This window comes from Wolffia australiana, chromosome 10, assembly GCF_029677425.1.
Source record: "Wolffia australiana isolate 7733 chromosome 10, ASM2967742v1".
Taxonomy (NCBI): domain Eukaryota; kingdom Viridiplantae; phylum Streptophyta; class Magnoliopsida; order Alismatales; family Araceae; genus Wolffia; species Wolffia australiana.
This window is the reverse complement of record NC_135844.1, coordinates 8,529,831-8,553,736: the sequence shown is the minus strand read 5'-3', so window position 1 is coordinate 8,553,736 and position 23,906 is coordinate 8,529,831. Positions and strand designations below refer to the sequence as shown.

The 23,906-nt window shown below is 41.2% G+C and overlaps 2 protein-coding genes across 6 annotated transcripts; one reads left to right on the top strand and one right to left on the bottom strand.

The window, feature by feature from the left end:
• Positions 1 to 2,637: 2,637 nt before the first annotated feature.
• Positions 2,638 to 7,329, top strand: LOC144708562 (uncharacterized protein At1g76660-like). 3 transcript variants are annotated; one of them, XM_078581949.1, is made up of 4 exons: positions 2,638 to 3,061; positions 5,059 to 5,878; positions 5,952 to 6,106; positions 7,005 to 7,329. In XM_078581949.1, exons 1-3 carry the CDS (start codon positions 2,933 to 2,935, stop codon positions 6,098 to 6,100), a joined length of 1,098 nt encoding a protein of 365 aa, XP_078438075.1. In that variant the 5' UTR covers positions 2,638 to 2,932; the 3' UTR covers positions 6,101 to 6,106; positions 7,005 to 7,329. The 3 variants fall into 3 exon arrangements, with proteins under 3 accessions (XP_078438075.1, XP_078438076.1, XP_078438074.1); XM_078581950.1 differs by lacking the exon at positions 7,005 to 7,329 and adding an exon at positions 6,375 to 6,909; XM_078581948.1 differs by lacking the exon at positions 7,005 to 7,329 and having other exon boundaries at positions 2,639 to 3,061; positions 5,952 to 6,329.
• An 8,388-nt stretch (positions 7,330 to 15,717) lies between these two features.
• Positions 15,718 to 21,049, bottom strand: CLC-E (chloride channel E). 3 transcript variants are annotated; one of them, XM_078581639.1, is made up of 8 exons: positions 20,643 to 21,048; positions 20,177 to 20,570; positions 19,105 to 19,305; positions 18,006 to 18,472; positions 16,781 to 17,263; positions 16,566 to 16,688; positions 16,267 to 16,475; positions 15,718 to 16,162 (listed from the first exon to the last, which is right to left on the bottom strand). In XM_078581639.1, exons 1-8 carry the CDS (start codon positions 21,009 to 21,011, stop codon positions 16,114 to 16,116), a joined length of 2,295 nt encoding a protein of 764 aa, XP_078437765.1. In that variant the 5' UTR covers positions 21,012 to 21,048; the 3' UTR covers positions 15,718 to 16,113. The 3 variants fall into 3 exon arrangements, with proteins under 3 accessions (XP_078437765.1, XP_078437766.1, XP_078437767.1); XM_078581640.1 differs by lacking the exon at positions 16,566 to 16,688; XM_078581641.1 differs by lacking the exon at positions 15,718 to 16,162 and having other exon boundaries at positions 16,276 to 16,475; positions 16,561 to 16,688; positions 20,643 to 21,049.
• Between the last annotated feature and the right edge of the window lie 2,857 nt (positions 21,050 to 23,906).

The window sequence follows — 23,906 nt, the reverse complement described above, 5'->3', positions numbered from 1 at the left end:
GAAAAGAGGGATATTATTGACATAATGGCGGTAAATGTCTTGAAGAAGCCTGTGTTGGTTGATGAAGAGTGACAGATGATCAAAGATTTCGCAGGGATACTACAGCCCCTTGTGATGGCCACGTCCCTCGCTTGTCGATCTAAGTCACTAACTGCAAACGAAGCAATTATCATCCTCAGAGCGATGACAAAACATCTTCAAAGGAATCCGATAATCAACCTTGTTTCAAGTGAATAGTGTTATATCTTCACGGCAACAGACTTCCGTCTATAATGCTTGCCAAGCAATGAATACCAAGCTGAATAAATATTTAACCATCCTCAGTCGTAACCGGGCCTTCATCGTTGCTGCGCTCGTTGATCCATCCATGAAGGGACGGTTAATCAACCGTGACTACCGAGACATAGTCATAAGTTACGTAAGGAATTTATTAGCTACAAGTGATTAAACTATGACTGATTCAGCTCCCGCTAGGTGTTTTCGTCCCGCTTGGACAACGCGGATGATCCAAAGGTTGATTGGCATGATGATATATTGGAACAATGTGTTGTATACTTTTAGGTGACATGTAGTGGCATTTTGACTTCATTTTCGTAAACAATTCATAATTTTCAACATACTGCTTTAAGATTTACAAGCATTATTTTTCCTCATAATAGCAATTTAATCTCGACATCATATTCTTTTTCCTAATAATAACCCCATTTTAAACCTAATGACATAATTTCCTTAGATTTACAAGGTCGATAATTATTGTCTAGTTTCAGATAAAATTAAAATATTAACATAATGGACTAAGAATTACAATCATTGTAATAATTATCCACGTTAGGATCCAATTGACTAATGAGCGATTTAATCTCGAAATCATATTACTTATCTTAATAATAAGCCCACCTAGCACCTAATAAATAATGTTCCCAAAATTATTAACATAACTTCCTTAGCTTTACACCCACGATAATTGTTCTCTACTTTCAAATAGAGTCAATGAATTATCATAAATTCAATGTTTAATTCATTATTCGAAGGGTCGTATCAATTTAGTGAGTGTATAGCTGATAACTCCCTAAATTTAGTGTTCAATTCAAGTAATTAGCTCATTTTTAATCATTTTATGGATTTTAGTTACATGTAAATCATCATTCCAAGTAAATTCAGATTTCATTATAACTTTTATGTTCATTTATGAATTTTATGGAATTCATTAAATATTGGAATAACTCTTTTTAAATCAAAATGGCAGTTTAGAAAACACAAATCAATTTTAAATAATGTGGGGATGAATTACTGATTTTTTTCAATTTTTCTTCAATCTTATTCAATTTGTTCCAAATTTAATCGAGGAAAAAATGAATTTTAAAAAATATTTCAACGGTCTTATCCAATTAATTTCGGTTTTCCTGTGGTTTTTCTTAGGGAAATATGGAGGAGAGAGAAGCGTATTATATAAAAACCTATAACTATAAAATACTGTATTACTTAAAAAAATAGACCTATTACTATAATACCTTCTATTTGAAGTCATAGGTGTATTTTTTTAAAGTAATGAACAAAAAATGCTATGGACGAATGACAAAACTAATGAACAAAAATGTTATGGACGGATGACGAAACTAACGAACAAAAAATGTTATGGATCGATGACGAAACTGACAAACAAGAAAGTTTTAGACGTATGATGAAACTAAGGAACAGAAAATGTTAAGGACGGATGACGAAACTATCAAATAAAAAATGTCATGGACGGATGACGAAACTAGCGAAAGAAAATGTTTTAGACGAAGGACAAAACTAAAGAACGAAAATGTTATGGACGGATGACGAAACTAACGAACAAAAAACGTTATGGACGGATGACGAAACTAAGGAACAAAAATGTTATGGACAGATGACAAAACTAACAATAAAAAAATGTTATGGACGGAGGATGAAACTGACAAAGCAAAATGTTATGGACGGATAACGAAACTAATGAAGAAAAAATGTTACGGACGGATGACCAAACTAACGAACAAAAAATGTTATGGACGGATGATGACGGATAAAAAATGAATGACGGATGACGAAAATGGCGGACAAAAATGTAATGGACGGATGGCGAAACTGACGAACGAAGATGTTATGGACGGATGACAAAACTAAGGAACAAAAAATGTTGTGGAAAGATGATGAAACTAACGATTAAAAATGTTATGGACGGATGATGAAACTGAGGAAGCAAAATGTTATGGACGTATGACGAAACTAACGAACAAAAAATGTTATGGACGGATGATGAAACTGACAAAGCAAAATGTTATGGACGGACGACGGAATTAACAATGAAAAATGTGTTAAAGACGGATGACGGAGCAGGTCCGTTCAGTCCCATTCGATCAATCCAAAGCGTCATCCGCCATCCGTCAACAATCCCATATATGATGTTTATTTCTAATTTTATAAATATCTTTTGCTGCCCTCATGAACAGTCAAATCCCAGATGCCGCTGAGAGAATAGCGTCCGTTGACGGGACGTCTCTCTTAAATGAAGAGAGAGAGAGAGAGAGAGAGAGAGAGAGAGAGAGAGAGAGAGAGAGAGAGAGAGAGAGAGAGAGAGAGGAACTCTCGCAAAAGCTTCGTCTCTATTTATTGGGAGAGAAGAGGGGAAGCAGTCGAGCGAAGCTGGAAGAACTGCAGCAGAAGGGGGAGAGACAAAGCTGGACGGCGATCTAGATTGGCGACTGGCAGAGGAAGGGAGAGTGAATGCTGGAGAAGGCGACTGTTTTGATCTAGATTGACGAGCTGGAAGAGGAGAATCGGCTCCCGGAGTTCTTTCGTCTGACCTTGATCGCTCTGATTGATTCTTTTTTTTGAGGGAAATTTGATTTTGGTTGGAGTTCGACGGCGAGAGATGTGAGGCGCGGTTGAAGTTTCTGTTTTGTGAGATTTCATGGCGGTGAATGGTCCCCCGGAAGGCGGTAATGGAAGTGGCAGGGGTGGTGCCGGAGCAGGAGCGTCGATTAGCGCCGCTACAGCGGCTATGGGCTCTGCGGAGTCGAGGTTTCCTCTTCCAGAGCTGGTACATTACCCGTGATTACGCGTTCCTCTGCTCGATTCTTCAATCCTGTCGTGTTAAAGTAGATTGTTTTCCTTCGCTCTTCTGTTTGTGCCGCTATTTGACCGATTCCTGATCGCTATTCTGGATAAATGGTGCTGTGAGAGTTGAATTTGACGGGTTTTGTGTGAGGCTCCTTTTCAGATCTCATCGTTTTGTTAATATTACATGCGCTTAGATCGAAGCACTTGGGGAACTTGCTATTAATTTTGCACCTTCCGAAACCCAATTTGATGGATATCAGCATGGGTTTTTTTTGGCTATGTGTTTCAATCGTCTCAAAATATGAATGGGAAAATGCCACAAGATTGAAACGACACATATTCAGTTGATACGCGTGGTCTATCGTATTTTCTCATTTACCTCTTGTAACGAGCACCGTATAAGATTCTTCTTTGAAGTTTCCTCTTTTAATCTTGTGTGAAGTCGTTATTCCTGCATTTCATATTTTCCATAGAACCCGTGGGTTAAACTTTGTGGAATTGAGGCCATATCTCGCGGTAATAATGCTTGATTCTATTGTTTATGTTTTGCTTTGGATCCAATGGAGTGTAAGAGAGAAAAAGAAGAAAATGAAAGGAACGTGATATATTGCGATTTATATCAGGAGACATGTGGATTAAATGGCCCAATGAGAATGATTGATCAAAGAACAACAGAGTATCTGTGTAGTTCAAGGTTAAATCACAGAAGAGAGAGAGAGAGAGAGAGAGAGAGAGAGAGAGAGAGAGAGAGAGAGAGAGAGAGAGAGAGAGAGAGAGAGAGAGAGAGAGAGAGAGAGAGAGAGAGAGAGAGAGAGAGAGAGAGAGAGAGAGAGAGAGAGAGAGAGAGAGAGAGAGAGAGAGAGAGAGAGAGAGAGAGAGAGAGAGAGAGAGAGAGAGAGAGAGAGAGAGATAAAGTCAGGAAATATGGCTCAAATCTCAGTCTCCTGGATCTTGAAAAAGGGTTCTCCCGTTAACAACTTCCTCCGTGCAAATTACTTATAGTCATGACCCTGTTTAGTCTACATTTGCCCCTCTCTTGGTCACAAGCTTCATGTTCAATCCTTGATAAGTTCGACAGACAGTTACTTGTCTGTCCAAGGACATTATAACTGATTGAACTTGGATCAATCACTCAATTCATAGTTTGAGCATCTCCAAAGTTGCATATTGCATCTTGTCTTATAGAACCACAAGCCTATATTCATGATCGGATACATTTGTCTTTCCCTTGGCCTTTAGATTCTTATGCTTGCTCTATTTCTCTTATCTTGATTGTTGATGGCGACTAAGACTCTAGATTCTTATATGTATCGAAGAATCTTGTGAAAGAATATAGTAGAAATTTAATGTGGAGGATGATTTCCTGATATCGCAAAGTGACCTCGAATCCACAGATTGATCTGAACTTGTCTTACACAGACGCAAACGTAGGCAAGGAAAGAAAGCATTAGGATCTACCGCAACTGACACTGTCATGGACAGACAAGCTCTATGTCACATTCCCTTCATTTTCTGCCACGGCTCCCACTGCGGCTCCGGTCTCTCATTGGCTCCTGACCAACTGGAACTGATTTCTTGAAAGGATTTATGTTCCCCGTTTTGCCCACCAGCTTTTTATTCAAAGGATTTCGCAAATGCCGAGACCTTGTCAAAAGAACCTATCAGATTCACATTAAACCATTAATCTGAAAACTTGCTTTTTATTTCAGCAGTGTTATGCATGCGAAGGATTTTTTAGTTCCTGTATTTTTCGGGTTGTTTGTGATAATGACACTTATTATCTCATTCGTGCCATTAAAAAGTTTTTCTACTCATCTTGATTTCTCGGCCTACTCGCAGTAAATATGGGAAGCATGTTTTCTTTGTGTAATTATGCAAGGATATATGATAACAATGGCTATCACGATTTTTATGTTTCCCATATTTCTTTTCTGGATTTCATCTACGTTGTTCATCGCTCCGTTGACATGCACGCAGCCGCAGCAAAGGCGACGGCGCTGGGGAGGAGGCTGCCTGGGAGGGCTGTCCTGCTTTGGTTTGCAGGGGAGAGCTAAGCGGGTAGTGCCCTCCTCCTCGTCCCGCACCGATGGGCTAACCAACGGTCTCCGGCTTCGTGGTAACCTGGTGGCAGCGACGACGCCATTGCCATCGGCAATCCAGCGTGGGGCCGGTACCATGCCCACACCGTCCCTGCTCGCACCGCCCTCGTCACCGGCATCATTCACTCAATCCCCTTCTTGCCTTCTGTCCCCCGCCTCCCCCGTCGATGGCGCCAGTGCCATCAACCTCAGCCCCGCTGCCACCATGTTCGCCACCGGGCCCTACGCCCACGAGACCCAGCTCGTCTCCCCGCCCGTGTTCTCCACCTTCACCACCGAGCCATCGACGGCGCCGCTCACCCCACCACCCGAGCTGGCCCACCTCACAACTCCCTCCTCCCCTGAGGTCCCCTACGCCCGCTTCCTTTCTGGCAGCACCCTTCTCCCTCCAGCACTGCCCACCACAAAGAATTTCATGACATCCCCGGACTGCCGGGGGGGAATCTTCTGTGCCGCCGCCTCGGCCCAGTTCTACCTTGACCAGGCGCTCCAGCATCCGCCACCGTCGTCTTCATCGGTGAAGCGTGATGATGAAATCGAGGCCTACAGAGCTTCGTTCGGGTTCAGCGCCGACGAGGTCGTTATAAGCCAGAATTACATGGACGGATCCGACGGAGACGAGCCCTTCTCCATTGCCCCGCCTTTGCCACCGTCGTCGGCGCCTGCGGATAACCTTCCGATGATGATAATGACGAAGGGTTGGTGGTTTTTTTATGGCAGCGTGGGGTTCGTAAGAAGCGGTTGGTGATGAGCTTTGCTGTGGTGGTGCAGGAAAAGAGGAGATAGAGTTTGTTGGCGAAGGAAGGGGGAGGATAAGTAGGAGCTTTCGCTTAGGCAAATGTGTGTCGGATGCTGAAGTGGACTACAGGAGGTCAAGCAGTGCCAGGGAGCCTCTTGTCGGCGGGCCCACCTTCCGCTGAATATAGGTGCACCTTCTCTATATCTCTACCTCTAACATGTTGGATTTGAAAACAGACGTAGCTGTAGGTAGTGGTTAGTAGAGAGAAGATATTGGATGTGTTGCCTGGGTCTAATAGTAGTCTTCTACTAGTTCTCAATTTATCTTCAATGTTCCTCTCTATCTATAGGCGACTGTGTGTTCAATGCAGATGGTGGTGATCTAATGGTAGTTTGATCGTTTTTTATTAATCATTTTCTGTCTAAATGTAGCTTTATTTTATCTGAATTTGTTAGGGACATGATAACTGTGACATCAATACCAGACACCCATCAAATCTACTAGGATGTAGTATCATGAATAGGGTTCAGCAACCTGATTTGATTGGCCGATCTAGATCTAATCTGCGGAGTCATCGATCATATTCCCTGGTTGTTTAACAAAAGTACATCATAAAGCATCATATTGAAGCATGATGAAAAAAATATGCCATTCATCTGATGCCAGGTATGTTTTTCATTGATGCCGTTTGTATAGAGTATAAAAATTCTGACTCTGGTTATGTCATATTGATGTATTGAGTTCAATTGACCTTAATCCACACGTCTCGTGAAGAAATTCATATAAACCCAATGGACACAGAAAAAATAGATGAAAAATTAATTGTGTCTTGCCTCTAGTGAGATAATCGGGACATTTCCTTTATGGTAATTACTCTGTTTTCCAAAACCCGTTGGATTTGATGAAACGATTTCTGAAGTATTTTTTCTCATGGTATTATTTAGTTTGACAGTTTTGTTCAAGACCTTCAAATTTCAATAAATGCCCTAAAATTAAATTCGAGTATTCGGAAAATAAAATAGATGCATTCTATTTGTTCTTTCTTATTCTTCAATTTGACTGAAATCACTTGAGGATTGTGTCAGCTCTGCCAGAGCAGAACAGACCAGCAGCTAGCCTCCACATTTAGGGTTTCAGGGAAATGCAACATGATTTTGTGCTCAGAGTCCGGGGTTTAAATGTCCATGAGATACACTAGCGGACTTAGGTCCAAGCTTGGGCAGGGAGTAGGCCATGTCTTGAGTATTTATTAAGTGACTTAAATTACAGAAAGATGTCACTTAAACGATCAAACAAGACGTATAGCACGGGGCTTTGTTTAACGTCTCCCTCAGGTGGATATGCCTAGAACATGATGTATTGTTTATGTAAATAACATGTATTTCATGATCATAAACCCAGAAGATACACAAAGTTATTATTTATGATAGCACAACATTTGTGATTGTCAATGAACACCGCTCTATTATGTGACATGCTCGGAAAAATACTGATAAAAATTTTATGAACATAAATGTCATGTTTTAAGTATTTTATGCGTAAATAGTACGCATTTGCTATCATGTAATGAAGATTAACGTAAGAGATACATGAAATTCTACTTAAAATGTCATCATATTTGTGATATTAATGACCCCCACTCTGTTTTATCTTTATAAGAACACAAATGAAATGGAATTAACCCCCTGACTTGATTTTTTTTGAAATATACCCCCCCCTTGACGTGATATTGAGCTTTTATTTAATTTTCTTTGTGTCCTTATTATCTAGAATCAGCTTCTATACGATAGTTAGAATACAATGTGATTGTAGTGAGGCTATATTATGTTCATTATATAAGTAAAATTGATATTTTTGTGTTAAGTAGTTATAAACCACAGTTTTAATGCATATTTTGTTTTTATTTATTCAGGGAGTCCAATTTTATCACACTTGAACAATATTGATGTGGTAATTCTACATAAATTTCATGAATACTTATTCATGCATTTCACAAATCTGTAATGTTGAGGCTTCTAAGATTTTCATTAAAAAAATCAAAAAAGTAATGGAAAGTAATATGTAAAATTTAAAGAGACCGACAAACTATCCCCTAATGCAGCTAAAAGTGATACCTAACAAGGAGAGGGCCATAAAGCTTACCAGGAGAGGTGACGATGCACAATAGGGTTGTCTATTCTTTGCACCACAACCTTCGGATGTTACGCGACAGGTGAATGACACTGAAGACCTCATGAAGCGCATATTGTGCAGAGAAGCCATTGCACATGGTGGCCCAAGCCACCATTATAGGGCACAAAGCATTGCAGTTTGGTGAGAGTGGAGGTTCTAATCCTGGCCATGATTGAGAAATGCAATCAAGCAAGGCAATGTATGAAGTATTATTCCTCATTTAAGGCCAAATGTCATGGCTAAAGCAGACGTCTTACTGAGTGCCACTGGCATTGCTCATACCACTTGTTAGATCCGCTGGCGGCTTGCGCCGATTCTTAAGGATGATGAAGATTGTACATGATTGAAAATGAATGTAAAACATAACTAGGTCCATCACATCTTCTCGTAGTCAAATCAAACAATCTTGAGGGAAGGCCTTTTGGATCAATACTAGAATGACTTTTCTCCTGAGCATCCCATTACTAAGAGAGACTTAAGGAAGTAAATAATCTTGGCCAATATTAGGGTAGGGAAGTTTGTGTTTCATCAACAAACTAACAATGTTCGTTGATGAACGAACAACCGAGAATTCCTGTTCGTGTTCTTGTTCGGTTCGTTTGTGTTGGTTCATGAACGAATAGAAACAGGACCAAAATTTTAAATGAATGATCAGATGATTAATTGGTCCACTAAGATTTAATTCATCAAATGCATTATTATACTTCACATGACTTAAATAATCAGCTAAAAGATTTAATTAATCAAATGTAATCAAATTTTTGTACACGAGATTTCCAAAATGAAGGAAAAAATGGTACAGTTCAAATATGTATTATAAATAAATACAATCAGAACTTAATACATCTTAAAACATGTGAAAAAAATTTGACATGGCAAGTTTACATAATGATGAAAATCTAATACCTTTCATTAAATCTGTTATCACCATAGTTCAGTTTTATGCCCTTCTATTTTGTGTTCTAATAAATTCACAAAAAAATCATGCGATGTATTTAGATTGCATGGTTGAGCTGCAAATGATGATAAAATGATATATTTGTCGGGGATCAGAAAAATATAAGTCTGTTCAATTCTCCTGAAAAATAATGTGCAATTTAATTGAGAAGCACATCGGTTAGAACCAAAATTAAAGCTTTAGAGCTTTAAGTCAGAAAAGTACTATTCATATTTAGAACCTTTTTGTACAATTATTCGTATTAATATTTTTTATAAAAACACACAAACTGTTTAAAGTTTATTTAGTCAGAAGAGCTCATAAAAAAAGTACTATTCATACAAGTCTGGTATCTGAAAATATATTTTTATGCATATGGAACTATATCCACAAGTATTAATGTATGGTTTTATCAGTTTCAACAGGAAGTCCGCTGCTTTATTTTTTAAGCCTAAAGTTGTTATTTTTAAGCTCAGCATAGTCACTAGATGTTTAATTGACAGAATCAATGAGTAGATGTGAAACCACAAGGATTAATATATACCTAATGATTCAATCAGTGCATTTTTTTTTTACTTAAAACTATGGATGAACAAATATACACTTAATATATACGTAATCACTGATAGATACCTAATGATTCAGTATTTTTAAAATCTTAATATAAACATTATTAGATGGAAAAAGCCTAGTGCAATTTGAAAACTAAAAATACTGTTCTGCCAACTTAGGTTCATAAACATCAAAGGAGTTGAGAGGCAATACGGCTGACATTACTTTGGACAGCAACAATCATTGCTGGAGTGAAGTTGTGATGCTCCCAAAATGTGATGTCATTCTATTGAGTACTCATCACTTCTCTTCCATGTTTTGTAGGGTTGTGGGGCTCTAACTTGAAGTATGTTGGCTTGAGAGATAGAATTTTTGCAAGGATGCGCTTGGTACTTATCCAAATAAGTATGTCTTGAACTAGACAAAATTTCTCTGTGTCACCTCCATTTGTATCATCTGTGTGTTTCATGTTGTTATCACCGTCTGGATCAGAGTCTGAGTTGATGACAACAGTAGTCGGGTGTTGGGGTTGCTTTACCAGTCTCCGTTGGAGTAGTCTCACACTCCTCCGTGATGTGCACCTGTTTCTGGGCTCCTCCTCCCTCCATTGCCTCCGTGTGGCCGTCAATGTACCTTTTTTTTCCAGAATTTACATAAATTTTCTATGAGAAATGATATTCCAAGTCAGTAAAAAATTGTTCAGAAATAATTGTATTTAAAACCAATGACATCCATTGTTGTGTATACCAAAATTTCCTAATGTGACTTTTGATGATATTCGGTACTTGGTAAGAAATTGAAAAGTAAACGATCAATGAGTTCACTTTTTGTACTACAAAGAAATAAAAATATGCATGATTAAAAATTTCATATACTTGGAATCCCCGCGCTACCATCCTTTGTCTACATTTTCTTTGTCTGAATCCTCTTCCACTAGTTCAACCTCTTCAATCTTAGGTAGTGACTCTGCTATATTGCTTTCTGGTTGTTGTTGTCTCAACCAATATTTTAGAGTCCTCAGTATGGACATGCTCCCCGCCGAAAGTCTTGAACATTTATACATGCAAATTCCACGTCCAATGGAGAAGAAGTGTTCAACTGGTGCACTAGATGCGCATATAGGAAGAAAATCTAGTGCCAAAATGGAGAGCTTAGGGAATCTCTTGCAACCGTCTCCTTGCCACCATAGGAGAGCTTAGGGAATCTCTTGCAACCGTCTCCTTGCCACCATAGGAGAGCTTAGGGAATCTCTTGCAACCGTCTCCTTGCCACCATAGGAGAGCATCAGTTGAGACATGCGACATTTATAGATAACTCTGTGACTCGTCGTCCACGTATAGAGTGACATATTCTTGTCGCAAGAACACCTGTGCAAGCCTCATCTTGATGGACGGTATGTAGCTCTCATCCATCATGTTTTCCTCATCATGATTCATGCATTGTTTTCGACTCACTCCTTCGCCTCCACTGTTGTTGTTATCCCTCAAATTTGTGACTTCCTTCTCATTAACATTGTTCAGAAGTCTATGCACATATGCCACCAAGGTGTCACGTTCTTCTGGAGTAATGGAGTCTAACTTAATATGTGGGTCTACAACTGATGCAATCGAGAAGGCAATATTTCCTTGAATGCGAGCCTCGTACTTGGACAGTTTTGCTCTCATGGCTCTACACGTGATTTGGATGGAGGCACGTTGTTCCACCGTGAGGACAACACCGTTTGGGAAAAGGCGTCCTTGGTCTATGGCATCAATATGTTCATGAAGGTGTTCATCAAGGATTTGGAGCAATGATAAAACTGTTGCCTTCGTCACACGTTTGGAGCTGCAAACAATATCTGATGCTTCACAGAACGACTTTAAAATTGGAACAAAGTGTGACACCATTTGCCACTCATGTTCATCTATCACAAAGTTCTTCTCCGCCATGCTCTCTAGCTCAAAAATTGCCATCTTGTACAACGCCTTTCTCTTTTGATATACGACTTGCAACATTTCATGCGTGGAATTCCATCTGGTCTTCACATACAACACTAATTTTCTAATATTCAACATCTTTAATTGAGTACACCATTGTACATAGCTCCTCCGTCTTTCATCCGAAGAACGAACGGGTGCAACAATTCGACGCACTCGTGTAACGCGATCTCCCGAAGAGGCAGATCGGCCAACCCATCCACTAGTACTGCTGCCTCATTGGGTGTTAGTGGAGGTGGAATGCCTAGTGCCTTCAAACCGTCCTGCACCACAATGTTTATCACATGCGCAATACAAGGCATGTGCCGGTTTGGATCAAAGTTGGGATTCACTTTATGTACTGCAATAGTCAACGATGTAATCATCAATCTATTGTTACATGCATTCTCTGTTGTAATAGCAATTACTTTCTTACCCAGGCCAAAGTCGACCAACACCTCTAGAAGAAGTTGTGTGAGGTAACTCCTGCTATGTGGAACATCAATTTTCTTCATCGCCAGAACACGTTCTTCAAATTTCCATTCCTCTGTGACCTAGTGCACCATGATTCCCAATAAGGGAATCATATTTTCACTTGTCCATCCATATATTGGTAGGCAAACACTTCTAACATTTGATAGTGAGCAGACTAGCTTTTGGTTCTCTTGCCCAAAGAAGGCCTTCTCGTATTTACGAATGGTCTTAGAGCAATGTATTCTAATCTTGTGTTGCGCACAATAAAGCGACACCTCTCTGAAACTTCTGTCGTCAACTATGGACCACGCTTGGTCAATGAGACATATAAATCTGGTGAGCATATCATTTGTTCTCTTACATGTCATACCTAGTAAGAAGGTATTTTGCCCTCCGGGCGAACCCAACATTCCAATAATAGATTGTTGACCTCTAGAAGTCGGCTCCTCCTTCGACTTTGGCGATTTGTTTATCTTTGAGCCGATGGTGCAGCTCCTTATGACTCTTCTGCAAGTGCCTCCAAAATATTGTTGTCGTCCCCTCATTCTTTCTCTCAATAGTTATAATTCATGGAGGGGTGTTCTCCCTGCATAAAGTACATTCATACTGGTTTACATCAAACATTTCAAAATATTGCATAGCCTCTGATTTTTGACCTTGACTCTTTCTCTGCGAGGTTGTCAGAGTAGTTGTGCTTGACGCGCGTTTATGGCTACACTCTTGTGCTATTTCAGCATTTGCATTCATTTGATTTGAATTACTGTCCGTATGGCCTTCGCCAACATTCATAGAGGACAAGCTTTTCCAAGACTTCTTCGCCAAGAATAAAGAATAACGCAATTGTTCATGTATTTCATAACTTCGCATTATCGTTTATGTTAAAATCTACAAGTCAATAAATCAGCGTATCATTCGGAATATGCACTAGAATCAGAACAACAAATACAATGAATAAAACCGATATTCTCGTAAACTTTTAAAGAAAATATTATCGTGTTTGAAGCAAAGAAAACACTGACATACTGCATGTCTTGGGCCAAACAATTTAAGAAACTCAATTGTGTTTTTCTTGATTATCGTCAAGAAACTGTTTGTACCTGAAATAAGGTACGAACAAGGTCCTGCCAATGATCTTAATTGGTACACCATAGGACTTATAACGAAAGAACACAATATCATCCATGGGTTACCTACTCATTCATGCAAAAGAACTACTAGCTCTATTAGCCCATACTAACACCTGTATTCTCATACATCATCATCTTCTCTATTCAGTGCAACCTGTTAACGTTCTCCTTGATAATTAGAACCGTTATTTCATCTATAACTTCATGATTATATCATTCAATAACTGTCAAGAATTCTTGCCATCGAAGATTGGTGGATTTTTTCATTTCACTTGACATCACTTGTTTCAGTGGTGAAAGCATGGAGAATGCTCTCCGGGCTTGCTTCAAAGGGATCAAGATTGGCAAGATTCTTGTAAACAGGGAAGGAGACAATGGTTAGCAGGTTTGTTCTACCTTTCACATTTATCTATCTTCAGGCTTCCTTTAACATGAGATATTCAATATCAGAACTAATCTACCATAACCTTCCCCCAGACATCTCTGAGAGCTAGAACAAACCTGTGAATTTCTCTCATCACATACTGACACCTCATTATCTTACCAATAGTCTAAACATTCGCCAAAAGTTTAATCTATGTATGGCATGGTATCACATCATTTTACTCTCATTGTCTGCCCAAAAAATATATCTCTTTTCTATGCCTCGTAAAAAAAGGTTTTATAAAATCATATGATTTTCATTTGGTACTCTAAAATGATCCAAGTGGTATATCATATGTATCATTGACTAAGTTGATCACTTCCAAGAAACATCTCAAAAAGTGTCAGGGCGGAGATGCATTCTCACTTGAAAAAACTTTAAATGTAGTTTCTTAAAACCCTCTTTTCAAGAAACCTTTAAACATCATATTCCTAAACCTCATCTCTGTAAGCCAGACCTCCATTACAACCTTCAATTACAAAAAATGATAGAATTATGTTACAAAATTGAGAGAATTATGGTGCATCTCATCTGTGAGAAAAATCCTTTGTGATGAAGAACAAGACCACCAAATAAACTACAAGATTAAACTACAAATAAAATTTGTTTATCTTAGTTTAGGTTTCAATATTCAATGAAAAAATGAACGTTCCTGTGTCATGAGCTTACCAGTAATGAATAGTCCGCGTTTGTCCTTGCCTTTGATCTCGAAGCAAACAGATTTTGACTGCCAGAGGCGACGACAGAGACGCTGTTCTGACGGTAGACAAGGGGAAAGGGGGGGGGGAGAGAGCCGGAGAATTGGGGGGGGAGTTGGGGGATGGGAGTGGCGGGAGGGTGGGGTTTGGAGGGGGAATCGAGGGAAGGGAGTGGTGGGGGAGTGGGGTTTGGAGGGGGAATCGGGGGGAGGGAGTGGTGGGAGAGTGGGGTTTGGAGGGAATTTGGGGGGGGGGGGTTGCATGGGGAATCTAACCTGTTCGCGAACGGTTCGTCTGTTCGCGAACGGTTCGTCTATTCGCGAACGGTTTGTCTGTTCGCGAACCGTTCGTGAACATGTTCGTGTCTGATTTTTCTTATTCGTGTTCGTGTTCGTTCGTTCGCATGTTCGCGAACGAACGAAAATTTTCTTCCCAACCCTAGCCAATATTAATCATTATTATCTCTTACTGGCCAACCCTACTGCTACATACTTGATGACTTTGGCTGCAATTGATAAGGTCGGAGATGGTAAATTGAAATCTTGGTCCTATTAGAGGTAACTTATATACTAATAACCTTCCACATGACCCTAACTGTGTAACCATGAGGTATACCGGGATTTGCTCCAGAGATATCATTTTCTTGAGAGTTAAGTAGCCCATTAGGAAACTCCGTGTTTATTTCTCCATATGGGGTTAATGGATTCTTTTAAGCCAATGAATTACAAGGCAACATGCAGGGCCATCAGAGAATAAAAAAAGGTTAATTATTCCCAAACCCCTTATTTATTTCCATCATCAGATTAAAGGGTTGTCTCTCATTTAAATACATGTACCCATCCCCTACGGATCAGGTAAGGTGTAATCGTTGGGACCAAAATTTTAAGGAGATGGAAATGGAAGGGAAACCGAGGGATTCTTAAAATCTGGCCTGCTCTTTGGTGATTATGCTCTCTCTCCCCCTCTATCTCTCCCTCCCTCTCTCTCTCTCTCTCTCTCTCTATCGCTCCCTCTCCCTCTATCTCTCTCCTCATTTTCCTATTCTGTAGATCGTAATCATAAGTTTCATGGACTTTATTTGCTTATTCCCCTCTAACTGTCGAGATGTATATCTCTCTCGCAACCATTGATAATTATGTGCCAATGAAGAAATCGCCATCATCACCAAGTGACTTTTTGATTTTCAATATATTATTTGCTTATTGTATGAAGCAAAAGAGAATATTTAATTTGATTGAACTACCATCTTCTTCAATGTGGCTACAATTTAAGTGTGCGGCTCTTATAGTTGAACTGATTAAAGACCATCCATGACTAAAAATTATTCACAGCTCAAACTATTATATAACTTTGGTTGGTTCAGTCAGAGTCACTTACCAAACAATGGTTTGTTCACGAACCTTCGCAAACGACTCAAACAAACTCGGAATTATTCGGCTGCTCGCTCGCGACGAAAACATGACTTCAAATCTATCGTCTTATAGCACAAATCTGCTACACCCAATAATAGTAAAGATCTTTGACTTGTTCCGGTGCGAGGACCAAACATATATTGGGAGATTTGAACAGAAAAATGGCAGCAGCCACCGCGACGGTGCAGATGATTCCAAACTGGTTTGAATTTGATCCATCAATGAATCTTGTTGATTCAAATGCCAGCACTAGCATCAAATACAATCATCACCAAGGTTGTATTTTGCTGTTTCGATCTTTCGCCAAATCCGAGGAAGCACGATGCCTTGGCATCAGTTCCAGTTTTGATGCATCTGTTATATGTTTGCTAGCAGTTGATATAAGATTACCGGCCTGCGACTTTTGATGGAACAAGAAGTAACATCTAAATGGATAAATCTCGCTACCTCGATCCATCAGAGCCACAGAGGAAATCCCTCACCGAGCGCGCCCTGGAAGAGAAGCAGACAAAGCACACGGTTTAGTAGGCTTTCGAAGACGATGCTTGATTCGGTGTATCAATGAAATAATTAATGGTAAATGATTCGAGAGTTACCGGCAAGCGACCTCTATCGATTCCCGATCTAGAAGGCCGATCACGCGGCCTCTATCCCCGAATGCATCGGAGACGACAGGAACACGGTTTGCTTGCTGGAGATCCATAATTCTCTCGGCAGATCCAAGATTCATGCCAGGTGTCACCGCCTGGACCATACATCCTCCGCGTTGGGCCAGACAGAAATCGGAAACTGAAAGTTCCTCTTCCTGCATCCAGAGGAAGATGAAAACACCAGCTGAGATTTTCAAGATAAGACAGACTCAAATTTGAATCCAATACGTAATAGTCAACCTTACACAAATAAAACCCCAGCAGGTGGCATCCAAGGCACAGCTGGATCGGTCTACAAGCACAACCCTTGGGTTGGTTGTACCGGCACCGTGTTTTTGCCAATGAAAAAAGAAAAAAAAATCCAAAACCTACTACGTAAAATAGATAAGATTAACGCTAAAACGCAAACTTGAAATCTGAAACTGCAAACCCTAAACCTTGAAACATAATTGATCCATACCATGAATTGAATTTCTTTCGATTCTGCAACTCTGCTCACGTTTTCCAATGTCAGTAATCCTACCAGGCAATTCTCTTCGTCGACGATCATCACACAAGGCTGCTTTTCTGTAAACATGAGGTTTACGGCGTCCAACAATGTCGTCTCGAGTTTGACGGAGAAGAAGCCTGTCTTCATCGCTTCTACTACTGAGAGCCTTTCCACCAAAATCTTGCGCTGGGAATCATACACGCACAGCGAGCTCTCCACTTCACACAAATCGGGAATCACAGAGTCACTTTGGCCAGGTTCTGCTTCTGTTAATTTGCTACTTTTGTTTCCAACACTGTTTTTCCTGCTCTTGGCTGAGGAAATTAGAGTGGACAATCCCACGGCTCCCAGAAGGGGGAGAACGATGCGATAGTCATGGGTCAGCTCGAACAGCAACAACACTGCAGTTAGAGGAACTTGACACACTCCGGCGAGCGTTGCTGCCATCCCAACCTGAGACAAGGATGAAGAGAAAACCATTATAACCTGAACCCAAAACTCAAAGCCCTTTTTGTTTGCCATGTCCAGACGACGTTCATGTGTGATCAAGTCACACTGGACGTTAGCAGAGCTGGGCCAATTTTGGGTCGGGCCGGACTTAGCTCCTCAAATTTCACCCAGTCTAACTTAATTGACTACCGTTAAAATCCATTAACATTTTTTTTTGAAAAGCCCCATTAACAAATATTAATTCTACTCACACAGAAAAAACAGAACTCTTTTAGCTTAAACAGATATATTATTTAAATTATATTCCTATTTTTTTGTCAGATCGCAAAAAAAAACTCATATCTGACGTGGATAAACAAAATCGTCATCCAAACCCTGAAACAAAGATGGATGCTGGTATCTGCTATCCTGATGGATAATGGACTCGGATATTGGTACTGTAGCAACTGCTATCCGATATTCGCCATCTGATATCCAGATATCAGTAAAGACATATATCAGTTTCCTTTACCAATATTCGGTTCAGCATCCCCCTTGATATTGGGCGCTGGACGGGCAAACAATACTCATGACGTCATCGGCACTTCCCAGCTCCCAGGCCAGTTGACACGGACATTATCTGATGTTGGCAAGTTGATGGCTGACATTGACAGATAATAACTTCAATGGAAGTCAACCATCAATGTTTACCTCCTCCACATCGTCATGGTCATCATCAACGAGTGAAAGAGGGCTTTTGATGTACCAGGCCGTAAGCTTGAGGGGATGCCACTTCGAAGATGTGAAGCTGCAGAAGGGGATTGGAGCCGGAGAGGGCGTAGTCGATGAACTTGCCGTAAGCCATCCCCGTGGCGGCTCCAATGAACAAAGAGGGGGCGTAGTATCCACCGACCAGCCCAGAAGCTCGGCATAAAGAGGTGGCCAGGATCTTCACACCAACCAGCTGGAGTAAAATCCCAGTGGGGAGGCCAACCACCAACGGGCGCGACTCCAGCAAGACGTCGACGTTCTCAAAGCCCCAGTAGAGCACCTCAGGATAACCCAACGCCAAGAGACCTACGGCAAGGCCCCCAAATGCAGGGAAAATGGTTTTTGGCGCTCCTGTTTTCCGCTGGACCTGGTCGACCATGGATAGCGCAAAAGATGTGCACTTGGATAAGGCCAACGACACCACCCCGCACAAGATCCCCAGCAGCAGGTAAAGCGGAAGTTCTGGAGGCAAACCCACAAAAAGAATCAGATTTTTTTTAAGCCAGCTGGTTCTTGCTGTCAAACCCAGTAAGGTTCAGCAAGCAAACCCTCCAAAAAATCGGATTTTATAAAACAGCCAGTTTCTGCCACTAAACCCAGTAAAATTCTGAAGCAAAGTGGAAAATAGAATCGGAATTCTGATGAGCCAGTTTATGCCGCCAAACCCAGAAATCTTCTGGAGGCAAGGCCGAAGAATAGGAATTTTGAAATCAGCCAGTTTCTGCGCCATACCCATTAAGCCTCTGGAAACAAACCGGAAAAAAATTCTAATTTATAAAAAATATGATGGTTTTGAAACCCAGTAAGATTCAGGAGGGATACCGAAAATAAAAGAAACTTTTGAATCAGCCCGTTTCTGCTTCCATGCCCAGTAAGATTCAGGCGACAAATCCGAAATAATAAAAATCACTGTTTTCGAATTAGTCAATTTCTGCCGCCAACCCCAGTAATATTCGGGGGCAACCCGAGAAGAAAAACAGAATTTTTCCGCAAAAGCCAGTAAGATTCATGAATTAGTTATCTTGGTTCTTTCACGGTTCGGATGCATCTAGGTTAAAAGGGGACAACTGCGGATAGAGTAAGTTACTACCAACCGCTTGGAGATCGGAAGTCATACTCAGGCACTGTGAAAGCTGGATCGGATCCAAGACCGACTTCTGAGATCACAGACGCGATCACAGCACTGAGGATCACCACCGACGTGGTGTTGGTGACAGAGGAGGATGATTCTTCAGCAGATGGCCAGAGAACAGACTCCACAGCGAAGAAGCATCCACCGACCGCAGCATTAAATCCTGTACAACCATGCGGCATCGATTTCAGGGGAGATATTTCAAAAAATCTCCAAGGTACAAATGTGCTCCACAGTAAGAGGATTGTGACCCATTTTAATACTGGGCCAGACGAAATATGATATTAAAAGCGAAATATAAATTTAGACGATCAAGAAAATTATAGAATACTCAAAGAAACAGTATATATGAATCACAATAGATTAGTGAGGTATTAAATATTAGTTAAAATATATTTCGAATATGTATATCAGATATCGAAAAAACTGATGATATCGTAATCCAACCTTTGAGACGAGGATGGATGACAATGTTGGGACAGTTAACTGCATCAGATATCAGCACTGTAGCAATCGAAACCCGATATCGTCACCTGGCATCAGGATATCAGTATGTACGGATATCAGAAAGCCCATTTCCGAGATCTGGGTCAGCATCTGAGATCGGCATCTAATTTCGGGGTTGGGACAGGAAAACACTAATTTCAGGGGAAATATTTCAAAAAATTTCCAAGGTTTCAGAGGAAAGAGAAATCGTCGATGCTTCAGAAATCCTTAAATTCCAAGGTTTCGGCGGATTAATCGCCTCAGCTCGAGTGCGGAGGAGTAAAAATGGCCGATGCTACTGAAATCCGAAATTTCGGGGTATTTTCATAGATTTCCAAGGTTTTCAGCCGATGCTTCAGAAGTCTTCCGGACTTTCGAGGGATTGCAAATCTAAAAACTTCCAAACTTAGTAGATTTACAAACTTTGACGTCAGAAATCTACAAATTTCCAAAGTTTCAGAGGAGAAATCGCTGATAATTCAGACATCTGTAATCTTGAAGCTGAAGAACAGAATTGACGGGAGACTAGTACCTGGAGAAGGCCTAACCTGATGCGATTCCTGCAGCAGAACCCGCAGCCACAAGGGATAAGGTTCTTCCACCGCCCTTTGTGAGCAGAGCTCCCACACCCTTGGCTATGGAAGCCCCAATCTCAACGCTAGGCCCCTCCGGCCCCAACGAGTTCCCCGTTCCCAGCGTGACAGAGGCGGCCATGGCTTTCAACAAGGGCTTCCCCATCTCCTTCGCCGAAGAGAGAGGCCCCCCATAGCTTCCTTCTTCTTCAAGCAAATCGCGCAACTTGTTCAGCAAGCTGACGATGACCCCCCCGCAGACAGGCACCAAGATCACCCTTTGCCACCTCTCCGCGATCGGTTCCTCCCGCAGGAAGGAAGTCCCCTGGAATGCCGCGCCTTCCCAGAAGAAATCCCGTATTCCGTGGACCTAATCGAGGATTAAGACCTTGAATTGAGGCCAAAAACCGCAGATTTCTACCATAAATCGGAAGAAACTCACGGCGTTGTTGAAGAGGACGACGCTGATTCCTGTGAGGAGGCCGATGACGCAGGCGGCGACGATGTTCGGATCAACGAAAGGTAGGGACTCTTCCACGGCGATGATCACGCCATTCGATCCGTCTTCTTCTTCGATTCCATCGCCGTTCGAGGGTTTGGATGTCTCGGAGACGCCTGATTGATCGCTGCGGACGCCATGAGAGCTGCTTCCTCGGCCGATTCGATGGCGATGGCGGATTCGCTGGACGCGGGTTGAAGAAGGGGCGGAGAGCGAGGAGAGAAGCGAGCAGGGGGCGCCATGGCCGTCGAGCGAGGAGAGCTTGGAGCAGGAGAGGGCGGGGGTGCTGATCCAGCGGTGGAGGGCTGCCATGTTTTCTCCCCCTCTTTGTCGCCTCCCACCGGTGACTTTCTTTAAAGGGTCAGACATTTAGGACTGAAGACCGGTTTAATTGGACTGAACCGGTAGCGGTTTAATTGGACTGAACCGGTAGGGGTTTAATTGGGCTGAACCGGTAGGGTTGGACAGTTAGGATCGAGGACTGGCTTCACCAAACCGAACCTGTAGGCTTGGACATTTAGGACCAAGGACGAGTTTCAAAGGACTGAACATGTGGAGTTGGACACTTAGGACGAGGAACGGTTTCAGAGGACTGAACCGGTAGCATTGGGCAGTTAGGACCGAGGACCGATTTCACCAAACTGAACCTGTAGGATTGGACATTTAGGACCAAGATACGGTTTCAGAGAACTGAATCGGTAGGGTTGGACACTTAGGACCAAGGACCGATTTCCCCAGACCAAACTGGTAGGGTTGGACATTTTGGACCGAGGACCGGTTTCTCAGGACTGAACTAGTAGGGTTGGACATTTAGGGCCTAGGAACCGTTTCAGAGGACTGAATCGGCAGGGTTGGAGATTTAGGACCGGGGAATGGTTTCACCACACTGAACACGTGGGGTTGGGCATTTAGCACCAAGGAGCGGTTTCACCGAACAGAACAGGTAGGGTTGGACATTTTTGACCCGTGAACGGTTTCATAGGACTGAATTATACCGATTTCGCCGAACTAAACTTGTAGGGTTGGACATTTAGGATGATGGACTCGTTTCTCCAGACTAAACTGGTAGGGTTGGACATTAGGACAAAGGACCAGTTTCACCGGAGTAAAATTGTGGGGTTGGACATTTAGGGCTGTTGAGGTTTTTGTGTTTTAATGTACATTAAATTAAAATAATAATCATGACTTTATAAATTAATAAGTTCCTTGAAGTTAAAGGTTTTTAAAGGTTTTTGAATGCTTTTAAAAAAAATGTTTTAAAATATTAAGAGCTATTAATATAATTGTTAAAGAAATTGTTAAAATCTTCTGTATAATTAAAAATGCTTTTTAAATATTCTGAAAATGTTTTTAAAATGTTTTAAATAATATAAAGGGCGTTTTAGGTTTTAAAGTGTCTTTAAAACATTGATTTATATTTTAAAATGTCAAAAAAAATAATAAAGAGAAATTAAAAGAATTTTATTGAATGAGAAATGGTTTTTTAATCATTTTTTTTGGATTTATTTTGGGTTATAAAGGGCCCAATAAGGCCTAAATGGGCGGAGCCCATTAGCCTTAGTGGCGGACCCGACGGGCGGACTTAACCAGTTAAGTCCGCAGTCGGGTCCACAGTAGAAAGTTTAAATAAAGAAAAAAAAATGGGGCGGGCAAGATTCGAACCCGCGACCTCCGCCCTGGCAACGTGGCGCTTGACCAGTGTGCCACGTGTGCACTTTAATATAGAAATAAAATTTCTATATTTAACTCACTTCAGACCCGATAAATCGAATTAGGAAATTTGATTTATTCCAAAGGTCGGGTCCGACGGTTGACTTTCCAAAATTCATTTGTCATTTCTAAAAAATCATATTTTTTCCGACTTTTGGAATTCCTATATTAAACCTAACTACTTTAATTAGCACTAATTACTATAATTAATTTTTTAAATAAGGAAACTTTCTATAAAACTTTGAAAGATCATAAAAAAATAATTACAGCTCCTTTTGAGCTCAATTTTTTTTTTAAATTCTCAGAAAATTGCAATCTACCCCTCTAGCCCTATAAATACCCCTTCAGAGAAAGGGTTGAGGCATCCACTTTGAAAACCATCTCTCTTGAGCTCCTCTTTGAAGAAGAAACTGCTCCCTCTTGTGAAGTTCTTCCCCTGCAATCAGTGTGCTTGTACTTCTCGACTCTCAAGGGAAGTTTTTCATTTTCATCATTCATTCATTCATTTACTGAATAGGGTGATAGTTTCCTCTACAATCATTGAGTTAGTGGTGATTTTTATGAGATTTTGTGAAGGATAGTGAAAGGATTGTTATTATTTTTGAAAGTGATTAAGAGGAATTGATTTGTTGATCTTGAAAGTACTTATGAGACAGGTTTTCAGAATTGATCTTGATATCACATTTGAATCTTTAGTGTGTTTGATCATTCATACATCATTGAGAGCGGTGATTGACCTTTGATCAATCACGGGGAGCGGTATATCGTTTCTTCCACTAATCTGAACAAGTGTTGAAGATCGAGAAGGTAGGGAGGTGACGTTGGTGGCACCACGGACGTGACGGTGACGAGGGAAGTGGACGTACGAGGAAGAGCTCGTGACGGTCTACCCGAAGGCAATTCGGGGGTGAAGCTCGTGCACCCAAGGATGTGATGTACCATTGGAAGACTCCTCTACAGAGGCAACTCGGTGAGTTGGGTTAGGGTGCCTTACAATGGAGGATCCTTAGTAAGGTTATCCTGAGTCCTAATTTGGACTCGAAGGGGGGGGGCCTTGGATTGACTCGATCACTAGCGGATCGAGGAACCAAGTAAATCTTGTGTTCGAGAGAAAGAAGGTGAGCGACAATCCAAGGAATCTTAAAAGTAATTTAGGCAAATTAAAAGTAGATAAGCTAATTCACCCCCCCCCCCCTCTTAGCTTCCAACAAGGGCCGAGGCCCGATTTCACCGAACAAAACTGGTAGGGTTGGACATTTAGGAGCGAGGACCTGTTTCACCACATTGAACCAGTGGGGTTGGATATTTAGGACTGAAGATCGGTTTCTCCATACTGATCTAGTAGGGTTGGACATTTAGGGCCGAGGACCGGTTTGGCAAGATTGAACCGGTAGGGTTGGACATTTAGGATCATGGACTGGTTTCTCCATACCAAACCGGTAGGCTTGGACATTTAGGACTGAGGACCGGTTTCATCGGAGTAAATTGGTGGGGTCG

Excerpts from the sequence above, each read along its gene's own strand:
- LOC144708562 (XM_078581949.1), top strand. The coding sequence starts at position 2,933 with ATGGCGGTGAATGGTCCCCCGGAAGGCGGTAATGGAAGTGGCAGGGGT. Across the intron at positions 3,062-5,058 it reads GGTTTCCTCTTCCAGAGCTG|CCGCAGCAAAGGCGACGGCG; the intron begins GTACATTACCCG and ends ACATGCACGCAG. Across the intron at positions 5,879-5,951 it reads GATGATGATAATGACGAAGG|GAAAAGAGGAGATAGAGTTT; the intron begins GTTGGTGGTTTT and ends GTGGTGGTGCAG.
- CLC-E (XM_078581639.1), bottom strand. The coding sequence starts at position 21,011 with ATGGCAGCCCTCCACCGCTGGATCAGCACCCCCGCCCTCTCCTGCTCC. Across the intron at positions 16,689-16,780 it reads CGAAAGAAATTCAATTCATG|GTTTTGGATTTTTTTTTCTT; the intron begins GTATGGATCAAT and ends TTTACGTAGTAG. Across the intron at positions 16,476-16,565 it reads CCTGCTGGGGTTTTATTTGT|GAAGAGGAACTTTCAGTTTC; the intron begins GTAAGGTTGACT and ends CTCTGGATGCAG.